The sequence below is a fragment of the Saccostrea echinata genome, unplaced genomic scaffold (genome assembly GCF_033153115.1).
Source record: "Saccostrea echinata isolate AGI-Se365-2 ecotype Australia unplaced genomic scaffold, CSIRO_AGI_Sech_v1 ptg000029l, whole genome shotgun sequence".
Taxonomy (NCBI): domain Eukaryota; kingdom Metazoa; phylum Mollusca; class Bivalvia; order Ostreida; family Ostreidae; genus Saccostrea; species Saccostrea echinata.
This window is the reverse complement of record NW_026889778.1, coordinates 32,618,450-32,646,277: the sequence shown is the minus strand read 5'-3', so window position 1 is coordinate 32,646,277 and position 27,828 is coordinate 32,618,450. Positions and strand designations below refer to the sequence as shown.

Genomic DNA, 27,828 nt, shown 5'->3' with positions numbered 1-27,828 from the left:
AAACAAACTCCCTCCACCTAGTAAATGGGACATCCCTTCTTGATGCAGTCTGTTTTCCACCTTTTCTTTCAATATTACATTTATTAATAAGGCCAAACAAAAAAATATGTGTGGTTCCGGTTACATCTCCAAAAAAAATTAGGGTAGGTAGGTAGGGAATCTTTTTTAAATTTTTTTTTATTATTTTTTTGTTTCACAAAATTATTTTCTTAATTTTTGCCTGCATGGTGCAGTGATTAGAGTGTCTGCTCTAGAGTTGCAGAGTAAGTAGTAGATCCTTATGTCTTGGGTTCGAATCCCACTGCAGGACGTGGAGACAGGTCCTTCAGATGAGACCGTATAAACCAAGGTTATGTGTTGCCGTAGGTGCTGGCACGAAAAAGATCCTTCACTGCTCAATGACCCTGAGTGCCGAGTATAAGTCAAAATTTGTAGCCCTCCACTGGCAAGTGGTGGCGTCTACATATGAGTGAAAATTTCTCGAGAGGGATGTTAAACAACAAACAATCAATCAATCTAAATTTTTCTAAATAATACCTATCACTGCTTTGCAAGTGGTATTTAGATGTGCCATGATAATATCCTAGTCAACATTGGTAGGGGCACCGCTAAATCAAAAATAATAAAAACACAAATAATCTTTTTTTTTTTTTAGGCGAATATCATCTTTTTTAAATCCATGTTTTATGAAATTAATGACCATTATCCAGAGTAATTCTTGTTTTATTCAAGAATAAATTTAGGACAATAAAATAGAAAATGGATATAGAGTACTGCTAAGAGCTGTCAGAAGAAAGTGACACCTGTACTTTATAGACTCAGCAGGGCTCTCGATTCTCTATAATTGGGGCCGATATTCGGCCCGTTCCCAACGTGAAAAAGGCACCTTTTTTCCCAAATTTGAGTGTAAAAATTCCCAATGTATGATTGCTTAAATTTATTACTGTAAAAAAAATAAAACTCATATTTTTGACAGTCGTAAAAGCACTGTGAAGATATGAAGGAAACACTTCCGTGTTGTAAACTGGTAGTTCGTATATATGCTAGAACCAGTTTAGTATGAAAGTGAAAGTCGACTATAGTAAATTACGAATTCTCTTAGGTATGACTTGTTTATTCACAAGCATGTCGCATAATGCGAAGTACTATAGAAAAAAGATTTCTACTAAGACAACTGACAAATGTAAGAAAATAGACACTTTGTTTAAACAACAGGCTGCCACTCAACAATTAACAGAATCTCATTCTGAGTTAGTGGTTACTGAAACCCTGCCAACCGAACAGGAAAAGACGATCGCGAAGCAAAATGAAAGCGAGGAAATTCAGACCGACCCTGTGCAGAGCAAGGAGTTAGAGGTAATTCAGAGTGAAGCAAATCCCGAGAGCTCAGCGAAGAATGACACAGATACAGATGACTACGAACCACCCAGAAAATTAAAAATTCAACACTGTGATAGCAGAAAAAAGTCCGCTATTTCTCATGAATTGACTTTTCCGTGGCTGTACCACAGTGCAGCAAAGGAAGCTTACTTTTGTAAGTACTGTGAATTTCGGTATGGTGACTGTAAAAGTGACACTTCTGCAACTAGTCCATTTGCAACAGGTGGAGTTAGGAGCCTGGGAACTCACCCAACAAGAAAATTAGAGAAGCATCATAAATCAGAAGCCCACCAGCAAGCAGAGTCTATATACCTGAGCTCTGGTAAGTCTGATCAAAGTCCATCAATATTACAAATGCTTCAACAACAAAATGATGCCTTAAAAGAACAAGACAAAAAGAGAAATTTAGAATACCTTGGAACTCTCTTCAAGACTGCCATATTTATGCTCTATAAGAGATGGGCAATTACTGATAACTTGAAAGATATGATCAAGTTTTTGGGAGATGAGTTGAATTACAAACCTGTAGCAGATCACCTAGTTTACCACCCAACCCTCACTTATACTTCACCATCATCTGTCCAAGATATTGTTTCCTCCCTTTCCTTCTCCATTGAGAGTGAGATTCTGGAGTCAATAAGAGAAAAATTCGGGAAATATTTTTGGGACTGCTTAAACTTCAGTGCACTGATGCAGAGAGCCTGACATCTAGCCTTGAATCAATTTTGATAGCCAAAGGACTCGACGTTAGTAAAGCCATCTTTGTTGGTTTCGATGGCTGCAATGTCATGAGTGGAGTAAACACTGGTAAATATTAACTTTTAGTTTAGCACTGCCACTACATTTGTAGTTTATTTTCTTGGTGAATAGTAGTGTAATATAATGTAAACTATTTCATAGTTAGTAAGTTATTTAATTTCATTCTGACAGTAAGACAGTGACTAGAAGTAGTTCATAACCAGGGTACCCTACATTATAATATTTTATAATAAAATTAGAAACCTCTATTTTAGGTGTTCAGCGACGCTTTCGTCATCTGGTTCCTCACCAAGTGTACATTAACTGCAGAAACCATAAACTTGCTCTGTGCGTGAAACATCTCATAAAGGATTTTCCAGTCCTCGAAGAGCTCGACTCTCTACTACTTGGGATATGGAAATTATTCCACTATTCTCCAAAGAGATATGCAGTCTTTGAGGAAATACAAGAAACATATCATCAGAAAAAACTCAAGTTTATTAGGGCTGCAGCTACCAGATGGTTAAGTCATGGGCGTGCTTGTGTTCGGCTTCTACATAGGTATTCCTCAATTTTGGACTCTTTGGATGCAATATATGAGGCAAAAAAAGAACCTGAGATTCTAGGTTATAGAAACATGCTCACAGATAAGAAGACCATTGCTGCTGCAACAGTCCTTTGTGATGCACTTAAGCCGGTCGTCATCTTCAGTGATTATTTACAAGGAGATGTTCATTTCAGCAGAGTGAATATAAAAGTCAAGGTATCATATTATGTATAATTCAAATAGAAAAAGTTATATTTAATTAATACTCTACCTCAGAGGATTTAATTTTATTACCAAGTAATATTAAATACAATTTTACAATAATTTATTACTTAGGAACTCACTGATGAACTGCGCCATCTAACAGAAAGATACAGAGTGTGTGCTGAAGGCAATGTTGCAGATCCTGATGTTGACTTACACTTCTCCAGACTTCCAACATATTGGGCCGAAATTGATGATAGGACAGAGTTAGCAAGAAGACTCCGGTAAATTATTTAATATTTCATATTTTTGAAAGAATATTAATATTGGTACATTTATATTAACTTGTCTTCTGTTAATATTAATATGATTATTTATAAAATACTATTTAGGCAACAGGAGAATGTATATACCATGACCCAGGTTGTAGCTGAACTGGCAGTCCCTCTCATCCATGCCCTTATACATGAGATTGAAGATGGATTTCATTGTTCTCCAGTGCTGGCTGGGTTTAGGGTATTTGAACTAAAAGAGGTACCCAATACTGTTGCTGAATTAGCAGAGTTTGGAGAGGTAGGTTCAAAAATCAATTGATATATTATTAAAAAAAGCATTGAATTAAAAATTATTTCATTTTCCAGTACAGTGTTTTGCCCCAGAGTGGTATTTAAAAAAAACTTTTCCAAAGATTAAATTTCATCATAAAAAAAAATTAAAGTTAGTATCTTAACATTGTGCAGGAGGAAATAAGATGTTTAGCTTCACATTATGGTAATGCACTGGAGGATGTATTCAAGGGACATAGGACAGTCTCCCAGCCTGTCTTTTCTGAGGAAACATTCAAGCAACAGTTTGCTGGGTTTAAACACCAGATGTTTTTAATGAGGTATCCTTATGTTTATTTGATGGAGTTTGTTGTTAGATTAAACCACTTTGTTTTATTTTTACTTACCAACTTCTTGTTATATTTTCATGTTGATGTTAATTTTGTATTTTTTATTCAGAAATATCAATGTTTCAATGTTATCTTATGATATTGTTTATTTTAATTTTGACTTTCAGTGCTACTGAATTAGATCTCAGTTTATCATAAATCAGTCTAAAGTACCAGGACTGTAAGTGTTTTACAATTTGTAAAACTTTGCGCTGAGTTTGCAGCTCTTCTGGATTCAGTATTCAGGTCAGATTTAAATGTGCAGTTGCATGTTTGTTTTACTAACTTTAAGATTTAAATTATTAGTAACAATTTATTACATCACAACAGTGTATTATTTATAATTAAAATTTTTACTAGTTAAAATACAAAGTAAAAGTTCAAACCCAATGGTAATTAATTCACTTGCTATATTTTAATTGGAATTTGTTTTTGAATTTAATATTATTATAAATATTAATTAATAAATTATGAAAAGTACTACAGTTGAAAGAGGCAGAGACAAAAAAACTCAAATTTAATTTTATTAAAGTTTCCAAAATCAAATGTTAAATTAATTGTTGTTAGTCTTCAAATTGACGCTTTCATTTTTTTTTTGTTTTAGACAGAGAGCTTCTGAGGATGAGTTAGCAGACCCAAACTTTTTACTTAGACAGTTCCAGGATGATATTTTGCGTGCTTCTTATCCTGCCATGTACCACCTGGTTTTGTTGTCCTGCCTCATTCCAAGTTCCACAGCATGTGTGGAACGGCTGTTTTCTCTTATGAACACAGTTTGCACACCCATGAGGAGCTGTCTTAAACAAGAGAGTCTGGACAACATTATAAGAATTGTGTCAGAATCCAATGGGTCCTTGACTCCAAGGCAGCTGACCAGAGCCCTAGAGCATTTCAGGACATCCAAAGACAAACATTTTATTTTAAAGTTCTAAACATCTGAACAGTCAATTACATGTCTAATTAAGATCTACCTTGAATAAATAAGATGATTTGTTTTCAGTTTCTATGATTATTCTGTGTTTATTTGATTTTTCTTGTTTTAAGAGTTAAAATTATGACTGGTAAAAATTTCCCAATTTTTATAAAAACACCGCTTTTTTCCCAATTCCATTGGCCCCGGCCCCAGTACCAAAAATGGGTGTGAGAGCCCTGTACAGTAATATTTAAAACAAAACTAGAAATCTGACCAGTCAGCAAGGGCCCCGCTGAGAGGTAGAAATATAAGGGTGCAGATTATGGGATGAGAATTTTACTTGATTACAAAAATTTAAAAATATATAAAGAAGAATAAGCAACAGCAACTGCTAAATATCCAATAACCTGTAAATAGTATCCTTGTATTTACATAAGGCAGTAAAAACATCATTTCTATAATGACTCAATTAAATGTATATTTAAAGAAGAATGAAGCATGTGTTTTCTAAAATGCCAGTCTTCAGTGAATGCAAATATCACCCAGGCTTGACCTTAACTTCAAAACAAACATCAGTTGCAGACGAAGGTGTTAATTAATCTTAAAGTGACAGAAACACAACCCTCTAAAATTTTCTGTGACCAGCAAGATAATTAATCTCAGGGGATTAATTATACTGCTCTCTTAACCTTTTCTTCTAAATTTACAACAAGAACTTTTTCAGCAATGATAGAATGAGGTTATTATCTGATTACCTCTTAAAATAAATAGTATTCTTGAATTTACATCAGGAAGAAAAAAGAAAGAAAAAAGAAAATAATTATAAAAAAGATATCTTTATCTATATCTTGTTTTTAGAATTCAACAAAATCATAAATAACTCATTGTGTATTTTACCAAAATAAAGTATGAACATTATTTAAGGATGTACAACACACCTACCCCAAAAATTTCCTGTCGTTTAATTTTCGCTATTTTTGTATATCGTATACATGACCATATCTACTATGTGTATGTACATTTTGGTCAAAATCGTTCGAGCCGAATTTGGACAGGAAGTTCCTAAAGTTACCCCCCTTTGGCTGATCACGAGTACAAAAAAAATTCAACAAACTAACTATAAAGTCCCTTATTTTAAAATATTTAAGGTTAGCCTAGCTGTCAAAATTTGCTGAATCGTTCGTTTAACTATTAAACACACAAACAAAGTGAATTTGTAGAGGTACACTTCGAGAAAAACGATTTTGAGGTACACTTCGAGAAAAACGATTTTGAAGAATTTAAACTGAAAAACTATGGTTCATTTTTGCATTGAAAAATGCGTGATTTTCAAATGAAATATTTTTTTATGAAAAAATCTGTCGTTTAATTTTGAAAAAAATTATTACTTCTTGTAACTAATGATCAAAATGTTCTTGATAATTTTTTGAAAATTTTTTAAACGACGCATTTTGAATTTATAGAAGAAAATCTACCTTCCCCCTCTCTCCGTAAGTTACATTTCTCACAGCGTCTTTCAGACTTGGGACGAAAACAATGCTATGATTCTACAAATACAAATAAAAATTCCTAGCTGGAAAGTATATTTTACTTTAAAAATGTAATGTACATTATATTTATCACAAATATAAAACTTTACATCTGCATTTAAATGAAGATGAATAAGCAATTTCTGCAATTTTAAGACCCCCCCCCCCCCTCCATTCTTCTCTGCAATGCAGTACATTCGATCTTGAAAAAAAAAAAAAAAAAAAATCGGTTACGTCTGCATGATAAATATAATTGGCATATTGAACTCCTAAAGTAATATCCTTCATTCGGGTATACAGATTAGATATAGACTACTAATATTTTTTGTTATTCTAAAAACTATTTTTTTTTTGTATTTATATTTAGTAAAACCATTTTTCTAAGGATTTTATGACCACGTGTCCGGTTTGGAGTTCATGCACACAGGTGCAGTTTCAAACCTTTATATGACCTACTTGCATTGAATATTATTTTTTAAGTGAACCAACAGTGGTGTATGTACAACTCTCTTGTGATGAAAATGGAATATATGTACATTTAGGTTTTAAATTATTTCTGTTTTCAAACGCAGAGGGGTGCACCCCCCCCCCCCCCCCCCCCCCCCCCCCCGGATATTGTATCCTCCTTTTGTTTCAATGAATGGAAATGATGTATTCGTCCATGTTAACTTCAGTCGTACCAAATTGTAAATTATTTATCAGTATTAAAATTATTCATGTTAATCATCTACAATGGTATCATCTACATTGGTATCAATCGTTTTGTTTTTATTCGAGGAAATGCGAACTGATACTGTTTATAGTAAAAGATTTTCTCAGTGGGATGCAACCGTTGTATTAATTTCAGTAAATAATTTTAAACTGTTGATACTTACTTTAATTTGTATAAACTTTGGCTTTTAGTTCTTGTGTTCCTTGCAACACACTGTAAAATCTTTAATGTATCTGTGTATTTGTGAGGGAAAAAACTCATAATTCTTCGGAAAACAGGAGGAATAACTCAGCTAAGGGGAGGAAAGACATACACCTCAACATTTTTAGAGTTGTTTCTCTTTGATCAGTGACCTTCTGAAAACGGTTAATCTTTTTCATTTTTTTTTTCAAAGAAAAGAAAGAAAATGTTTATTTTCGTAATATGATATTTAAACATACCGGTAATATTTATTCTCAATGTTATGCGGCCGATTGTAACGGGAAAAAGCAATGTAGAGTACCATTAACATTTTTAGATTTAAAAAATGCCTTAGTATATATCATAAATACAATATTAAAGAATTAATTAACTAAATTTAAATTAAAGAGGTTTAGGGAACCTGTCCTTTTTTTCTTTTTTTCTGGAGGTGGGAGATTTATTGCAATTGCGCAAATGATCAAGGATAGGATTTGGTATTCCTAAAGAAATAAAAAACCTCTATTCTATTTTTTTTTACATTAATTACATTGGGATCGTATCGCTCGTCATTTTGACGCTTCGTAATTAACGTCAAATTTAATGTTATGTTAAACGTTTTATTGAAATCGCAAGAGTTATCTCCCCCAGTGTGTTGTACGTCTTTAAATCCACATATCAGAGAATGTAAACATCATTCAGAATTGACCTGAACTTCAAAACAAACTTCATTTGCAGACAGAGGTGTTAATTAATTTCAATGTGACAGATAAAGATAAATGCTTTGGATTTTCTTCAAGAGAAAAGTTAAATAATCCCAAGAGACTCATTGCAGCCTTTCATAGTTTACAATAGGAACATTCTCAGCAGTTATCTCTCTTTGCCAATTCACTCTTATATAAAGTTAAGGAATCTACCCCACCACCCCAGCTTCAAACCAGATGACACAGAGAACCAAACTTAGCATCAAAATATGTCTTACTGCCTATTCAACCAACATACCAAATTTGAACTTAATTGGTCAACCCTAAAAAAAGTTATTAGAAAAAAACAGAAAATATGTGGACGGAAGAATGACAGACGGACAGACAGACAGACAGACGGACAGACAGACAGACAGAGTGATTACTATAGGGCACCCGCAAATCCTTGCGGGGCCCTAATAAACCACATAAGCAAGGTGACATAGAATCATTCATGTGTGAGAATTATAAAAATTTAATGTTGTTAAAATTTTAAATTCTTACAATGAACACCTTTTGCCTCATTGAAGATTTCATACTTCCAAGCTTATTTCTCATATATATTGGTACTATGTATGATGACTTTATTCAGGTAAAATCAGAAGTCTTGTTTGTACCTTATCCTCATCATTTTTTTTTTCTACTTTCGGTTTAAAATTTTTAAATTAAATGATCCTGATATAAATTATTTAATAATTTACAAGTTAATCTATCTTAAACATTAGGATCAATACAATCAAAATAAAAAGCAAAACAAAAAAAACATGACGCTGGAAAACAAAGCAAGCTGTCGTGCCATGCTAGCTTGCTTTAGATTTAACACTATTAAACACTTGCATGTGTTGAAACGATGTTTTTCAAGGAGGCCGCCATTGCTGAGACTAAAACTAATACCAGAGCCGATGATGGAAATTGGAGAAAATTCCGGAAAAAATATGAAAATTGCCGAAAAAAATGTTTAGGGTCGGGGGTGTAAAATAGGGATGGTCGGGTAACTGGAACCACACATATTTTTTAATTTGGCCTAATGTACATTACAAGGTTAGGTTAGGTAAGACCATCATTGTATGAGTTTTGTCGGGGGGGGGGGGGGGGGGGGGGATTTGTATCTTGCTTTGCTCTAGCTATAAAGTGAACAGGTCATTTACTCTGAGTTCTAGAGCAGCATTGAAGCATTTTTCTCTCAAACACTTCAAGACAATTTTCCCAGTTAAAACTGTTCATAATTTACTTCGTCGTTGATAACAACAGAAAATAATAGAGGCTGTCTCATCAATCTATCACTGACCAGAGAGTGTGCATGAAGAAGCGCACCCTCTAGTAAGAGAGTACATGTAATATGAATTTCTTTAAAACAAATCATCTAACTATTATTCCAAGAATTATAATCTACACTAGCACACTTGTAGTTTCATCCCAGCGTAACTAGTCAGCCCATGGGCTAACTAATAAATGACCAAATAGTGCCATGTCTTAGATATTCGTTAATCTGTAGTATTTGAAACTTCATATTACATGACATATGAGAAAGTCAATTGTACATCTGGCGTAATGAAGTATCGCAACTATGTCGTTCCTTAATGACGGAAACACCTCTCTGTTTAGCACCTCTCTTGCTTATACGTTCCATAGATATTGATTGATTAGTCAGGCAAGCTTTTTTACAAAGCTATTACTTGTATAATATCAACTGTTGTGGAAACGATACTTTCTGTATATACATGTAACACTCTTTACATACTGAACTTTTCTTGTCCCATCTTGCGAAGATGCTTAAAAGTGAAAATGTTTCACCCCTTATCTATGACTTATTAGTTTTAAAGCGTGTTTTCAATATCAATATCCTCTCTTCATTTCATACAAGCTGCCATTTTCCAAGGACAACTGATTTCATTTTCAATTTTTTGATAGATGTATCGTTTCATACCGATATTTCAATGCACGTATCGTAATCCGTATCTTAGCAGAAAATATCGGTATGTATCTGTGTATTGGTATATCGTCCCACCCCTACCAAGGATACTCTGTGCCAAGTTTGGTTGAAAATGGCCCAGTAGTTCTGGAGAAGAAGATTAAATTGTGAAAGTTAATGACAACACCGACAAGGACAGACAACGGATAAATTTTGATCAGAAAAGCTCACTTGAGCCTTTGGCTCAGGTGAGCTAAAAATCAATTCTATCTATAATAGTTTGATAACTAATATTATTACACAGTTAATAAATAGTCATAATAAAAAGAGGCACAGGGGCCACATCGCTCACCTGAATTCTAATGAGATCTAATCAGATTCTAATGACCTAAATATGAATCTCACACACACATGTACTACCCTAAGTTGTATAAATACTTTATACTTATTGAAGTCAAATTTAATTTTATTAGTCTATTTAATTCATAATTGATCTTGTATGATGAAGTTGGATCATATTTAATTGTCTGTTAATTTAGATGCCCAAATAATGTTCATGCTGAATTGTTAAATGAATTACAACTGAATACATGACGATAGTAAGATTTTTTATTTTTCCCCAATTTCATCAAAAAGTCAAAAAATTTTCCAATTCCCTAAAACTGGCATTTCCCAAAATAGGCTGATAAGTGATAAATCCCTGTCTTTAACAATTTTGAATCTCTGGACTTCATTTACATTGTACAATTTTCGCATCCATTACCATGATAGATACTTCTAGTAAAACTTCCAACGAACTTGGTTGGTTGCATCAATGTTTCTAAAATCCAAGAACTAATGAAAATGTACATTGCAATTAATGAATAAAGTAGGAATAAAGTGAAGCAAAAACAGACAAATAACTTGAGTAGCTTTCAAAATAATACTAGTTTCTGTAGTGCTCTGACTGGTAAAATATTCAAACTTTATAGAATGACAACCAAATCCAAGGAGATAGTAATTGTTTACACTACATTCCACCCATTTTCACAAGGTGAGACAATAAAATGATTTTTCATAGGCATACTTTATATACAAGTTCACCCAATATAGGCAGAATCAGTAATTTAATAAAGTATCACAGACTGGAACCAGTATCATCTCAAGCTCTCATGTCTGCTTTAACTATTTAAGCACATGTACACTGTAGACAAATTTGCATACCTCTTGTCTTTTGATGTCTCTGTGTGACAGCTGTGAGGGGATATGTCCCTCTGTGGTACTCATCATCTCACTCCATGTGCGACTGAGTCGCCGCTTTGCAGGGGAAGGCTGGGGGGCCTTGTATGGGGTCACATTGTGTTTGGTAATAGGGGATGGGGGAACTTTAAAGCTGATTGATCTCTGAAATATAGATACATGTACTATTTGTATATTCAATGTTTAAATGTTTGACCCTTGAAACACAATCTTTAACGTTAACTGGAATACTGACAGAGCCATACAATTAAGGGGTATACATTAACTCTCAGATTCCCTGACATTCCGGCAAGTGAACTCAAACTTTGTTTTGTCTGCAAGTAAAACTTGGTTGCCTCTAAGTTTAGAAATAAACTAGAGGTACTGTGAGCAAGGTCACAAAATAATACCATCCCTCCCTGGTCCAAGAATTTTATACTTTTTCTGCCAGTCACGTTGAACTTGCCAGAATGACCTTGGGTCAAAGTCATGACACACCCTCAGGTCATAAACAATCTCTGTACCAAGTATGAGCTTCCAATAATTACAAGGATTACAAAGTTATAGCTGGTCAAGATTACATGGAGACAGACAGACGGACAGATGGACTACAGAAAGCTCAGGTGAGCTAAAAAGTTGGGTCAAGGTCAAAGAAAAGGTCAAGGTAAAAAATGTTGATGCAGTTTAAAATCAATCACTTCAGCACAAGAAGTATGATAATTTATAGTGATTTCTTTCTTATAACTGAGCTAAACACAGATGTCAAAGTTAAATGGAAAGGTCAGGTTCGAAACTGTTGATGTGATTTAATAGCTTTCATCAATATGTACAAGCATGATAAGCATATGAAGTCTGATTAAAAAATAATTTGAATAGTTTTCTTTTCTTTCTTACAAATTTAGGAAAAGTGAGGTCAAGGTCAAAGGAAAGGTCAAAGTCAAAAAATGTGGATGAATAGCTCTCACCAATATGTACAGTACAATTCGTTTTTTATCATAGCGGTTTTATATCATACTTCTTTTTTTATCATAGATATCTGAAACACAAAACCATTTCTTAATAATTCATTATAAATTTCGTCTGTTATTATCATAGGTAAAAGTATACACTTCGCTTACTATAATAGAAAATTTCCGTCCGTAATATTTTTTTCACACCTTTTCACTCTTGGGACAATCAACAAAACAAAAGATGACACCTATCTACACCTGTGGTTCATGCACTGTCGCTTGTCTATACACAATGGTTTGATTTTCACTTTGAAATTTGCCGATAGTGAAAGACTGGGGAGATTAGTCACACTTCAGTGCACTTACCTGAGCGATTGACAGGGAGTCTGTTTATTTCATAAAGTACATGACAGGATAACACGAACTCTTTTTTTCATAACTTATTTTCTTCTTATCTTAATCCTGAATTGTACGTTCGTAATAAATACGTTTTACCAAATGTGTTGAAAGTAAATTAAGTGTCAATATTAACCCAAGCTTTCTTACGCTTGGTGTTCTGGATCAATGTTCATAGTTAATTACATTTACAAAACTACCCGATTAATTAAGAAATAATTAAGTGAAATTAACTCTTTCACCAGTCTGTCCAAGCGGCTTTGAATGCATATGCTCATCAGTGTATCAATTAATTTTAATTATACGGCGACATTAAGTGTAAATAGGTAAATTTTTTTATGTCTACTTTGGATGAATAAAAGAAACAATTTGAATGCATGCTTTGTTGCTGTGTTAATTTATTTAATATGTGACCAAAAAAAAAAAAAACCGAAACGAAACGAAACATTGGTAATTTGAATTAACCATAAATTGAAAATGAAAGTAGATCAAAATAAACAAGATGGATGCCAAGGGATCTAGAAGATTGAGTTTGAAGAGTATTAAGCTTTATTTAAGTGAATTTATTTATAATAAAAAGTTGAAACAGTAAGTAAATATTGTGAAATGATATGTTAGTTAGCTTGTATTTCAAATAAACCTAAAAAATCGAAATTATATGTAACGTAAGATGTATAATACATCCAATAATTTACACAAATGTCGTATCGTCAGCCGTCCGACATGAATTTCAGCCGACTATGGTTATTATAAAAGTCGCTTATTATAAAGTTTTGGCCTGACAAATAAACTATGATAATAAACGAATTGTACTGTATCAGCATAAAAGGTTTGATAAAAATGTCTTGAATAGTTTCTTTGAAACTGAGTTAAACATAATTTTTAAGGTCAAGGTCAAAGGAAAAGTCATATTGATAAAGTTGAATAGCTCTTACTAATATGTATCAGCATATAAGGTTTATTAATATTATCTGGAATGGTTTCTTTGAAATTTTGCCAAACAAAAATTTTTAAAGTGACATCAGGGTCAAAGGAAAGGTTAAGTCAAAAGTTGAATAGCTCTCACCAATTTGTATCAGCATATAAGATTTGATAAAAACTTGAATAGTTTCTTTGAAACTGAGCTAAACATAAGTTTTTGAAAAGTGAGGTCAATGTGAAAGGAAAAGTCAAGGTCAAAAAATGTTGATGCAGTTGAATAGCTTTCATCAATATGTATCAACATGAGTAAAGTGACTCAGGTGACCTAATGACTGCATTTAAAACGAAGTAAAATAAGTAAGAAAGTTGTACACAAACTATTTCCAACTAACATTGTTAAAAACAAAAACTGAATGCGCACCTTGGCACCACCAACAGTTGTTTACACTTCAATGCAGCTATGGTGCATGGCGAAAGCCCTTCCCAATCATTGCAACATAATGCCTAGACTAGCATAAAATTTACATCATTATAAAAGGATATGTGGTGACAATGCTTGATGCATTGTCATCTAAAATTGAACAGTTTTGAATTAGGGCCAAAAAAGGCCCTAAGTGAACCTTGTTCTTTCTGACATTGAGTGTATTTTAGATTTGCTTGCTTACTTGAAATTCATTTTCTCGCTTGATGGACTTTGAAGGAGACAAAAGATTGGCAATGGAAGAAACTCTAAGCATGGACTTCCGGCTCTTTTTCTGCTAGAAAAAAAATCAAAACAATAATATCACAAAGTTTATAAATGCAATGTTGATGATAATTGTCACCCTAAATTTTTAACTTCAGAAATGAAACTTCCACCACCACATCATAATTATGCCTGTTTTATCAAGCTTCATATGTGCTTGATTGTATTGAAATTTGTACAAAATGGAAACTTGTAATCTTTATCAGATTCAACCCAATCTAGTGAAGAAACTATTTAGCTACCTATGTTTGATTACACCTGTAAAATACAGGTGATAGACATGCAGGATTATAATACAAGCAAGCCTTCCCAATTATTTGCTGCTACTCAGCATGGTCACACAAGACTTTCTTCTCCAGAGAATGACAACATTTTATTTTTTTTATTTAGATATCAGGGGTGTCATTGGGATCATCCACCCCGGGCTACCGTTCTTTAAGGTCCGGTTAGTGGTTTTTGGAGATAGCCTCTTGGGCTAGTAAAAAAAATCAAAATTACCCATGTAATGCAAAAAAAGCACTGCAGATATTTTCACTGTATAAATTCCCATCCAATGAAAGAATTCCAAGCAGCAAGCTCCTATTGTTCATAAATATCTTTCTTCTTGCAGTACTAAATGACTAAATGATCAATTTTCCTAATCTGAATTATTTTTTGTCAGTTTGATACACAGTACAAAATCTCCATTTTCGGCTTGGTTCATTTTTTGGTTGGGATTTTTTTTCAGTCTGATGTGTCATTTGTAAAATCACGCTACACAGCATGGCTTTAATTCTAGAAATGTGATTTTTGAGGACTAATAGAATTGAATAATCATTAACAGAAAATTCATTCTAATCAATTTCTTCTACTCAATTTGTTACTGGTTTTAGTGAAACAGAACATAAAACAACTTTGAATTGTTGCTGCTATGTAAGCATTTTCAAACACTTTTTCAAGGACTGGGTCAAAAACAAAGCACTTTTCATGGTTGATCCCTGAGTACATTACTTGTGTATTAGACCTTAGCTTAGATTAGAGCTGAGGCTTGGTTGTCCTCTACTAGACTTGCTCTAATTAATACTTTTTATTTATTAAGATATTGACTATGAATAAAACATGAGGTAGCCTGGATCAGAGAAGGCCTTTACCTGTTTGAATGGACCCTGGGACACTATTTGTTTGAAAAGAGGACCCCTAATAGCTGCAATATGTGCCGGGTCAGACTAAGACTCAACCCTATGTTTAATTAATTAAAATGTGTAAACTTGGCTCAGAAAAATGGCTCAGAAAAGGTGTGGACCCAGGTATTTCCTGTGATTGAGGAATGTTCTACAGGCTAGGATGGACATTACCTTTGGTTGTGGTGTGTATAAGGTCTGTGTGAACAAGGTCTCTAGTTCTATGACACAAGAACATGATGCCTCATTCAACATCTCCATTTGACCCAAAACATTACATGTTTATTCTCATGAATGCTCTGGAACTCACATTATATAAATCCCTTTCACATAGTTTGAAACAGAAACTTAGTAACATTGAATTGTGTTCACACTGATGTACAATGAATTCCAATTCTGACTGCAATTTAATCCACACATCCAATTCTTTAAACTTCCACAAATTTCTGTCTGACAGGAGTGAATTAAGTGGTGAATATCAATGTATCAAAATTTTAATCAGTTTTTTTTTTTTTTTTTTTTTTTTTGTAGGAAAACATAAAAATATCCAGGTAAAAACCACAAATAGATGAAAATTTCCTGATTAGGTCAGGTTTCTCTGACTCAGATAAGCCTGTCTGAACACCCAGTTTAGACCAGTCCCAAGATGAAAGGATTCCACTAACTGATAAACACTTCTCTGCAAGGCCTCCATGATATCAATGAAAAATTCTTAAACAAACAGGGCTAACAAATAACACTGGAAAAAGTGAATGTTCCAATCCAGGTAGATAAGAACTTCAAATGAATTTTTCTTATAGTTATAACTTATCGGACAATAAGAGAAGCTTCTGCATTTTCATATAAACAATACTATTAGCATCCTCCTTATTACAAGAACAGCAGATAGTTATGTCTAAAACAATTAATATATACACTTGTAGTGCAGAGAACTGCCCGACTTCTTTATAAAATCAAGGACTTTTTAAAACAGCCAAATAAACATATGACTTTTTAACTAGTGACACAACAATAACTGCTGATATTAGTAGTTGCTGAGAAAACTATGACAGAAATTTGGTACTAACAGAATGCACGGATAAACAGTAAGTTGACATCAGGTTCACACAAACATAGGTAATCAACGAATGTTGTCTTTAAGTAAGGCAAAGTCCCACTTTAAGTAAGGCAAAGTCCCACACTAAACTAATAATCTAGTTGTGTGCATCCCTAGATGCATTATGTGTGCATCCCTAGATGCATTATTTATGCAATTTTGGTCTGATGGGGCTTGCTGTTACTTGGGAATGGACTTATCTAAAAACTTTAAACTAGTCACTCATCCAGAAAATGCGAGTCAAATCCAGCATCTGAATTCTGAAACAAGTTTGAGAGTGTTCATCCCCTTGATGCATCATCCATGTAAGTTTGGTTCAGATAGGCCATATAGTTACTTGGAAATGAGATCTGCTCCAAAAAATTTAACCTGGTCACTCATCCTGAAAATATAGGTCAGATTCAGAATCTGAAGCAAGTCCAGTAGTGTGCATCCTTAGACTTATCATCAATGCAAGTTTGGTCAATATAGGGCTTATAGTTACTTGGAAATGAGATCTGCTCCAAAAACTTTAACCTGGTCACTCATCCAGAAAATGTAGATCAGATCCAGCATCCATTTAGCAAGTCCAGTAGTGTGCATCCTTAAGTGTATCATCCATGCAAGTTTGGTCAATATAGGACTTATAGTTTCTTAAAAATGAGATCTGTTCCAAAAACATAAACCTGGTCATTCTTTAGCTAAAATTGCAGCATCTGAAACTTTGACTGGTACAATGAAATACCGTATATACGGTTTTTTGGGAGTTAAATTTTAGCCCAAAACTCTATGTCCGACTTATAGGCGAGTCATAAAAAGATTTGTATTTTTTCTGGACGGCAAAATGTAGTATTTTACATACACATTTCCCACGATTATCGTTGAACAAAGTCTGGATATATTATATCATTTATGTATTCTAAAATTATACATAATTAAAGTACAAGTATTTACATATTTTGATAACTTTATTTTTATCTTAAGTGTGCATCATATATTTTGCTTAATGATTTAAAATTAAACATCAGCGTCATTTTCAAAAATATTAATCGAAACCAGCATGAACATCAGAGCACTGATTTGAAATTGTCAACTGATTCTGGCAAAATGTTGTACCGACTTACATGTATAAGCGGGTCAATGGCAAATCCCTCCAAAATAACCTCAAAATATACAACCGACTTATAGGCGGACCGACTTATAGGCAAGTATATACGGTACACTAGAAGCATCCTCCATGCATCTCTGATTAATATAGGGCATGTAAGCACTTCAAAAGAAAACTGCTCCAAAAACTTTAACCTGGGATGCCGACACCAAGGGTATCACATAAGCTCCCCCAACTTCGTTGAGGTGAGCTAAAAATGAATCCCACTAAATGGCATGCCAAAAGAGAGTGTACTAAAATTTCAAGCATTTGCGATGAGTACTTGCTGAAAAAACTGCAATAGAAATTTGGTACAGATAGACACAAAGATAAACAGGAAGTTGTCATCAGATTCATACAAGAATAAATCCCACCATATGGTATGCTTAAACATGGAGTGAGCTAAAATTTCAAGCATCTTGGATGAGTAGTTGCTGAGAAAAAAATGTGATGAAAATTTGTTATGGGCAGACACACAGACAGACACAAAAGGGTAAAACAGTATACCCCCTCTCCTTCAGAGCAGTGGTATAAAAAATCTTCAAAAAATCCTCTTCTCAAAAACAGCTGTGCAGCAGTTACTCAATTTAGTATACAAATATCCTAATTTATCTAGTGTAAGTTTCCATTTACAAACTAATCATGGCCCCTGGGGCTAAGGTTAGGATCATATGGCTGGGAAAAATACTACCGAGTCAAGGAACCAACCTTAGCTTTACTTGTGTCATAACTCTGAATGCTGATATTGTCTTCATCTGCTTGTTTTCTTTTTCGTTTTCCCTGCAAGCAACAAAATAAATAATGACACAAAAACAAGTAACTTAGACTAACTAAAAATCAGTCTCAGTAAATTTGTATATGTAAAATTTACCAGTTTTGGAATGTCAAAACCTAAACCTATGATTGAATGACGTCTTGATTTTTTCTCATCCTTAACTTCTGGTAGTCTAGAAAGAAAAATATGGTCATAACATATAAAATTCACATTGAATATGGTCAAAACGTATAAAATTCACATGGAACATATAATTATTTTTCAAAACTACTTATTAAAGTAGGCCTCAAATTAATTTCTGCCATTTTCAATCTGGAGAAATAAGTACACCAACTCCAATGATGTTTAATAATAAACATACTCATGATTCGTGTTATTGTCATGAAATGTTGTTTGTGTTATATCTTTATTAATATTACTCAATCTCATTACATATCTGAATGCTGTATGTCTGGACACTTCATCTTCCAGACAATTTTTCTTGGGAATGAAATATCGTAAAATATGCTAATTTGTTGATTATAGACAACCAATCCTCAACTTTGAAAATAAGTTTATTAGTTTGCTATTTATGCTTAATATCTTGACACTCATTAAAAGGTGCAAATTTTGTTTTAAAATGATTAAAGACAAATAGTACAGGTCTCTTTGTCTTACATCAAATACCAGTAAGAAATTATATGGGAGTACCTTTCTTAAACTTCAAAATGCACCAGTGAGTGGATTTATTTGAAATCTGTGTGTTATCTACAGAAAAGTTTTGTCATTGTCAAACATACATATATATGTAACGTCAACAAAAATTCTGCTGAAAAATGTGCCGATATTAACAGATAAAAATAACATGCCAGTCATTTGGACCGACAGAAATGGCATTTTTACCAGTCACAAGCATTTTAAGTCAGTTTTCCTGGCATGACCGGCAGTTTTCTACATCTCTGCCTTAAGGTATGTCACTCGTCAGCTTTTAAGAAAAGTTCAGTCAGAACCTTTATCACAAAAACTATCTATTACAATTCAATTTTTATAACATATTTAAATTAAACAATGCAAATTATTCAAGATTCAATTAAAAAAACTGCTCGCAAATTCATTAAGAAGCAAGATTTATGAGGGACTATTTCTTGTGGTGGAAGGATATTTAGAAGAAAATTCTTCAAATTTACACATTTTTTTGATTAAATATCTTGGAACTTTAGTCCCACATATTTTTATTTAGAGAATATTTTTCATTATGACATGCTAGGAATATTAAGTATAGGTCTCAATTTATTATTTTAGAACAAATTTTACACATTCACTCTACAGACTTTGCCAAGAAATGAAGATGTATTAAAGAAGTCAAGATAAAATTTACACCGCTTTTTGCCTGAAAATCGCACATTTTGACCAATATCTCAAAATCTACATCACTGACCCCAAAATTTTTTCTTTCACTATTTTAAACAACACAATGATTCCTACCGATCAGCACTTGTCATAAAAAGTTTGATACAAGAAAATATTTTACTGCCTATTTAGATTTTTTATACCCCAAATATGATACTTTTTAGTGCAAAAAGGTCACACAATAATTTATGCGCATTAATTTGCATGATTTGTTCAATGATAAATATTATTCAAACCATTTTAGGTAAAATAAGGTTATATTACTTGCCATAATTACATCTGATAAAATATGATAAAGATTAAATATGATAAAGATTAAAGTGAATAACCAAAAAGTTACAATTTAAGTGCAAAAAGGTCAACTAAATTGTACCGTAGCTCAGTAAGATGTACACTGACCCCCCATTTTCTTTGCGATTTGGAGTCGTACTATATGAGTACTTATCTAAAATATACTTCTTAAAAAATCCTTGATATAACTAATTTCACGAGTGACATACTAATTCAATTCAATTCGTTTATTGATCAATTAAGGGCCCTCATGGGGCAAAAAGAAAGTACATTGTTAAAATGTATATGAATGATTATGATCATACACACGAAATACAATATACATATACATAAGAGGGAAAGAATTGCTTGATTCATAAAAAAGGTTAAAGTTTTCAATGTTATTTGCAACCGTTTTACCGATAGAACATTCTATCTAGCAGCCGCTCACTTGATCGCCATTTTCACCAATTCAACAACCTGACTTTTCTTGGTTATAAATGTGTTTGTTCATTATTCTATATTCTCAGTTGGTGATTGTCTTATTTTCATTAGCCGCTATGCTTGTCCATAGTTCATACAGTCTGACTTTTCTACTTCATGTTCAGACTTTTCAAGACCCTTTTTTAATGATTATATATACATTTTAGTAGCAAAAGGTTCACCTGACAATACTATATTTGATGTGAAATGTTTTGTTTAGATAGTTGCTGACCCATTTTGGTGTTTATGCAAATAAATAAACAAATTCTACCATACCTTTGTATATTTTTTTTTTCGTATCAAAACAGAACATTTATTCTCTAATTTAGAGCCCATAACAGACAAGTATGAAATTATTACAATAATAAAGAAAAGATATGCCAATGGATAGTATAACAATTTGTAAATGACATTGCTCATTTCAACAATAATATTGTACTATTTCAGTTAATGGGAATACTATATATAAAACTGTATGGCTACTACAACATGTTATCATTTATGAATTTGCCCACAGAATTAAGTGTATATATAGAGGGGGTAGGGGTTTTAAATCTAGGGCTTTTTTGCTAACTTCTTGATAAAAATCCAGGCGCCTAGCTGTGCATTATGATTCATTTCTAATTATTCGGAAAATTTTGTATTTTTTCCAACTAAAAAAAGTTATCTTGCAGAGGTGTGTGGTCTCGTTGTGCAGTAACTGAGCACCACTTAAAATGAATATATAGAAGGCCTATAAAAACCCGCAAAAAATACGCATTTGTGAAAACTCACCTAAATACATTTTCGTCCCCTGCTGAAGGCATACCTACTTAGTCCAACTTAATTTAGAATAAAATTATAAAAATAACTCAACTTTGTTTTGAAAATGGCGGCTATTACTCGGGAATTTGGGACTAATGAACGTTAGCTTGACTTACATACTCGACCAATCAAATAAGAGCTTTCAAGATCACTGTAGTAGAATTGTAAATTTAGTCGGGTTAATATTTCCAGAAATCAATGCATACATGAAATATTGAAAGTTTTAAACAATTAAACGCTTTCCTTCTGTCTTTGCTTCTTTATATTGGGATTAACGATTACCTTTGCAGGAAAATACACATAATATGTTATTTTTTAATTAGTTTCCACTTTTCAAACTATTTTCTTGACACGAATAAATGAAAAAGATTTGAACTGTTCAAACAATCCCATGAATCCTGACACTCTAATATTTCAGGTGAGTCATTAATATTTTTAGATTTAATTTTTTTCAATTCCGTATGACACTTTCCCCTGCACCTCTTCCAGTCAGTACTTTTTTTTTTTAGTTTTCCTATTAATATTTTTTTTAATTTTCTATGAATTAATTAATTTTTTTTTATCTTTATATGGCAGTTTTGACCAGTGACGAATTATGCGATAAAACCTAAACACTGTTCTTAGTCACAGTATTCCTTGGTCAGCACCCGTCCGTCAATATAGGCGACCTTTTCAACTGATTTCAGAAGGACGCCCCCATCAATATTAATTAACCCCCGCTATTCAAGCGGGAGCTAGTATAGCTACACAGCGACGAAGTTTTAGCTACACCACAGGCACCTGAAGCGTGCCCTCCCCCCAATCTGATTAAAATACAGATCTCTTCATAGCGCAAAGCGCTTTGCGCTATGATATGGAACGCCATAGCTGCCTGAAAGTCATTTTCATTTTATATGAGGTGGTATAACCTTTATGTGAAGTGGTTAAGTCATTATATATAGTGGTAAAATCATTATATTCAATGAAAACTTTATTATATGCAGTGGTTTTATCTTTATATACAGTGATAAAATCATTATATACAGTGATAAAATCATTATATTCATTGATAACTTTATTATATGCAGTGGTTTTATCATTATATTCAGTGGCAATGTCATTATATGTAGTGGTTAAATAATGTAATGAAGTGATAGTACCGTTAATTATGCTGTAAAATCCTTATATGCAGTGGTTTTTCCATTATATACATTACTGATATCTTTCTGTGATGTGATAAATTCAATATATACAGTACAAACATACATGTAATTTGTGTGATAAAGCAATCATTACATTGTATGAAACCCGCTGCATGTGGAGTGCCAAGTTAATTTCATTCAGTGCGACACCTTTACATGAAGTGAAAAATCTATTATGTGCAGTACTAAGATCATTATATTATATAGTAAAATTATTATATATATTCCTAAATCATACTTTGCAGTGGTAACATCTTTATATGAGGTGGTTAATTAATTATATGATGTTGTTAATTTGTTATATGATGTGGTCAATTCTTTTTATGCATAAGTCGTTTCATGTTATGCAGTGGTAACTTCTTTATCATCATCTAAACTGGTCCTCTTGCAAAAACATTTTTAAAAAATGCGCTGAGTTCCAGTTTAAAGAGTGTTTGAAAATAGGAAACCCGGGCCGTGGCAAATTAAAAGCCGGGACTATTCGAGATTTTTCAAATTTCTGATTTAAAATTTACAGACTCTTTTTTAGGCTAATGTGTTTTCGCTGTAAAAATTGTATTTAAGGTCAAGATCTAGTAAATGAGTTTAGACTGTGTTTTTGGTACTATATCCATTATGACGTCATAATTGATTTAAACTTAATTTTTTTCCCGTACTTTACAGCTATAACAGAATTATGTAGAAAATGACGCATTTCATGGAATTCAATTTGAAACCATGTAAAAAGGAACCCCGATACCTATATTCAGTTTAATATTATTTTAAAGTAGAGGCCAAGAAGATATGAATAATCGTTTTCTGAGAGTCTGTAGGCAATATAGATACATTTCCTATGTCTGAGATGGAGAAAACTCTCATTTTTACACCTGATTTTCTTCATTTTTCATTGAAAAGGGCAGTTTAAAATATGTTTTTCCATTGAGTTTATCTAAAAATTATGTTCCGATACACCTTAATTTATTATGCTATAATTGTAAAAGATTATTAAAGGAACTCGTTTCTCAAATTTGAGAAATCTGTAGGCACTCTTCATTTACTAGATCTTGACCTTAAATACTTGGTATTTTAGATTTTCTTTACGATTTTTGGTTTCAAGTAAAATTGGTCGGCAGTTTCAATTTTCTGATTTAATATTTCATCCATTGTGCTATAAGTACTTAGTATTTTAGATTTTTTTTTGGCGATTGTTGATTTCCATGTTGGTAAAATGGGTAGACTGGGTTGGCGATATTTTATGTGTGTGTTTTTTTTTGTTGACATATTTGATAAAAATCTAATAAACTTGAAAAATTATTCCGATGTTAAACACTGTATTTATTTTAACTAAAAAAAAATTTCTTTTTGATAGTTATTTCTTTATTTGAAAATGCTATTTTTATGCAAAATACACATTTTCATTAAAAAAAGGATTATTAAACCAGATCCGATCATCCGGGAAGAACCTGGTGCAAAACACCATAAATCATTTCTAATTTCATAATATGCAAATGTGCACTGGTACATGTATCTATTTGTTAGTAGATGGAAGGGAACTGGATTACGTTAAATATGTAATTTGTTTAATACTTTTTTCGGGGGGGATGTTAAATTACTAATATCAACTATTTATAAGACTGTTTCTAAGACTTCAGAAAACCTTAAATCACATTGAAATGCTTAAAATAAAAATTGCTGCATGAAAACATTTAATTTTCAAGTTTCATCTTTGCCGTCGCCAACGTGGCACGGTGATTAGAGTGTCTGCTCTAAGAGACGCGGAATAAGGAGTCAATCCTTACGTCACGTGTTCGAATCCGACAGTGGGACGTTGAGACCGATCCTTCGTAAGAGACCGCATAAAGCCATAAACCGAGGTCCCGTTCCACAGTAGGTGTTGGCACGAAAAAAAACCCTCACTGCTCAATGGCCGTAAGTGTCGAGTATAGGACAAAATTTGCAGCTCTCCACTGGCAAATTGTGGCGTGTCCATATGAGTGAAAAATTCTCGAGAGGGACGTTAAACAGCAAACAAACAACCAAATTAAAATCATTTTAGCCTTTTGAATAAAATGATAAAATTAAGAGTTATCCTTCAAGGCTGAGGATCGGATATCCTTAAACCAAGCAACTTACGCGTGATTAAAGTTTGACACAAGGCTTTGCATTATAGTCCTATAATTACATGTATATGTGATAATTCTTTAATTAATTTATATTTTATCAAATGGCATGTAGATAATGAATAAGTATTTCGGATTTTTTTATGTTTGACTTCCGGGAGATCAAATCCGATTTTAATGAACCATTGGCGTCGGAAGGAAATTGACAGTGGGGTGGCTAATTGAAATAGAAAAAAAAAAATCAAACCTGAAAAAAAAAAACTTGACAAGCAAAAAAAAAAAAAAAAGGAAAATTGTTCTTTCTCCAAACCCGAAAATCCTATTTCGGGGGTGTGGGGGGGGGGGGTGGGGGGGGGGTCGAACATCTTTCAGTACCAAATTCTTTTAAATACTACCAATTACCCTTCTTCACTACAATGAATCGTGCCTGTAGAAAGTGGGGAGGGGGGGGGAAGGCTAGACCTACGCCCGAATTTTCAATGCCTATATTATGTCTACCTTTGTAAAAAAAAAAAGGGGGGGGGCAATAGCTCCCCCCCCCCCCCCGGTTCCGACGCCTATGTGAACCGGTTTTTCTTAAACGTGTCATTTCACTCAAAAAATGCCTTTCAAAGAATGAATAATTTTTAACATCAGAAGAATTTTAAAGTTTATTAGCTTTCTGTCAAATATGGCAAAAAAAAAAAACAAACAAACAAACAAACAAAACACGTAAAATGTCTACTTGATTGCCTACCCGATTTACCAACCTCACGGGCGGATTCAGAAAGGGCCTATGGGGCCCGCCCCCCCCCCCCTTGTGTCCAAAATATACATAAGATTTAATAAATCAATTGTTTTTTGGTTTGGCTGTGGGCTACCTACCCCGACCAAAAACATGTCGGGCCCCCCTTTTCAAGATTCCTGGATCCACCACTGAACTTGGAAATCAACAATCGCCAAGAAAATCTAAATTACTAAGTATTTTAAAATTAAATGCAATTTTTACAGCGAATACACATTAACCTATAAAAATGAGTCTTAAAATTTCAGCACAGTTGATAAAATCAGGAAGCTGTATAATAGAATCAGAAATTAGAAAAATCTCGAATAGTCCCAGCTTTTAATTTGCCACGGCCCGGGTTTCCTATTTTCAAACACTGTTTAAACTGGACCTCCGCGCATTTTTTTAAATAAAAGGACCAGTTTAGACGATGATAAAGAAGTTACCACTGCATAACATGAAACGTCTAATGCATATAAAGATTTGAGCACATCATATAACAAATTAACAACATCATATAATTAATTAACCACCTCATATAAAGATGTTACTACTGCAAAGCATGATTTAAGGAATATATATAATAATTTTACTATATAATATAATGATGTTAGTACTGCACATAATAGATTTTTCACTTCATGTGAAGGTGTCGCACTGAATGAAATTAACTTGGCATTCCACATGCAGCGGGTTTCATACAATGTAATGATTGCTTTATCACACAAATTATGTTTGTACTGTATATATTGAATTCATCACATCACAGAAAGATAACAGTAATGTATATAATGGAAAAACCACTGCATATAATGATTTTACAACATAAGGTATCGATATTATCACTTCATTACATTATTTAACCACTACATATAATGACATTGCCTCTGAATATAATGATAAAACCACTGCATACAATAAAGTTATCAATGAAAATAATGATTTTATCACTGTATATAATGATAAAACCACTGCATATAATAAAGTTTTCAATGAATATAATGATTTTATCACTGTATATAATGATAAAACCACTGCATATAATAAAGTTTTCATTGAATATAATGATTTTACCACTATATATAATGACTTCACCACTTCACATAAAGGTTATTCCACCTCATATAATATGAAAATGACCTTCAGGCAGCTATGGCGTTCCATACTATGAAGAGATCTGTATTTTAATCAGATTGAAATACAGATCTCTTCATAGCGCAAAGCGCTTTGCGCTATGAAGAGATCTGTATTTTAATCAGATTGCCCTCCCTCCTTACTAATAAAATATAAGCAAGGAGTCTTTATTTTCTCGAAAATATGTGATTTCGTCGTCAATTCTGTTTGTCATTCTGTGAAATTGGTTTAAAAATTGTACATATACGGCATAATAAAAATACACATTATACCGTATATATGGCCAATTTTAAACCTTCACAAAAGTACAAACCAATTTCACAGTATTTTAATGATTATAATTTTGATTTTAATTTTTTTTTATCTGATTTTATTTAATGAAGAATGTTTTTGTTTACTATTTATCTGCAATATATCTATTAATTAACAAGCGATGCAATTGTGGGTCCAGACTTTCTGCGGGAAAAAATCTATTGAATGAATGTGCAGTAGTCCGAATTTTCCCTTCGCCCATTCGTTGTCGTTAGAGCTCGCAGTGACGAGCGGCGCTCTGCGCCGCTCGATCGCTGCACTCGCTATAAAATATAAATCATAACGCTACAGTTCTGTGGCTAAAGCTAGAGTATTTCTACCCCCCCCCCCCTTTCTGTGTTTGCAATAACATTAATTACATCAAAAGCCTCTTAACATTTTCCTTTGAGCTTTTTGAAATGTGAGAAAAAAGAAAGTTAATATCATAGGGTCCAGAATTTCATATCAACTGGTTTTTGGTTTTCAACACTAAAATTAAGATTAAGGATGTAAAATCTAGGGCTCCCGTAATCGAAGATTCGGTGGCATATAGTTTTTGCTCTATCCGTCCGTCCCACCGTTCCGTCTTTCGGCCTGTCTGTTTGTCTATAAATATGTTCGCAAAAACTTTAACCTTGCCCATAACTTTTGATTGGTTGGAGTTGTCAGTATGGCTTTCATATTTCACATGTGTATTTCTTGTGACGATCGAGACCTTTCTTTAGGTACCAACATATTTGACCTCTTGACCTTGACCTATGAGTTTGACCCACCTTTGCAAAATTTTACCACTCTTAAACCTTGGTCATAACTTTTGAACGGTACTGATTAAGTGCTAAAACTTTCATACTCAACAGGTGTATTCCTTACGATAAGACCTTTCCTTGGGTACATGTACAAATATTTGTGACCTTGACGTTTGACCTACTTTTAAAAAACTTTAACCTTGGCCAAATAAAATTTTTGAATGGTTAGAGCTAGGGCTTTCATTTTACACATTTGTATTCCTTGTGACAAGCCATTCCCTTGCATGGGTACCAAGAATTTTGACTCTTTGTCCTTGACCTAATTTTGAAAAAAAAACAAAAACTTTTACCTTATTGCGGTAATAACATTTTTTTTATTTATTGACCTTGACCTTGGAGTTTGACTTATATTTTAGAAATTTCTGCATGAGCTGCCATACGGGGGCATCCGTGTTTCACAAACACTTTTTGCTGCTTTAAATTCAATTCCTT

General features: G+C 33.2%; 1 protein-coding gene across 2 annotated transcripts in view; it reads right to left on the bottom strand.

Moving 5' to 3' along the window:
• The window catches only part of LOC133195807 (rho guanine nucleotide exchange factor 3-like), a 52,197-nt gene extending 31,003 nt beyond the window's left edge, over positions 1-21,194 (bottom strand). Inside the window, exons 1-5 of one of the 2 annotated variants that reach the window (XM_061331754.1) lie at positions 21,093-21,194; positions 18,273-18,348; positions 18,110-18,181; positions 13,940-14,032; positions 10,993-11,172 (exon numbers count right to left, since the gene is read on the bottom strand). In XM_061331754.1, the coding sequence (XP_061187738.1) occupies positions 10,993-11,172; positions 13,940-14,032; positions 18,110-18,181; positions 18,273-18,348; positions 21,093-21,124 (453 nt within the window). In that variant the 5' untranslated portion in view covers positions 21,125-21,194. The remainder of the gene's footprint in view (positions 1-10,992; positions 11,173-13,939; positions 14,033-18,109; positions 18,182-18,272; positions 18,349-21,092) is intronic. The other variant, XM_061331755.1, reaches the window with a different exon arrangement.
• Between the last annotated feature and the right edge of the window lie 6,634 nt (positions 21,195-27,828).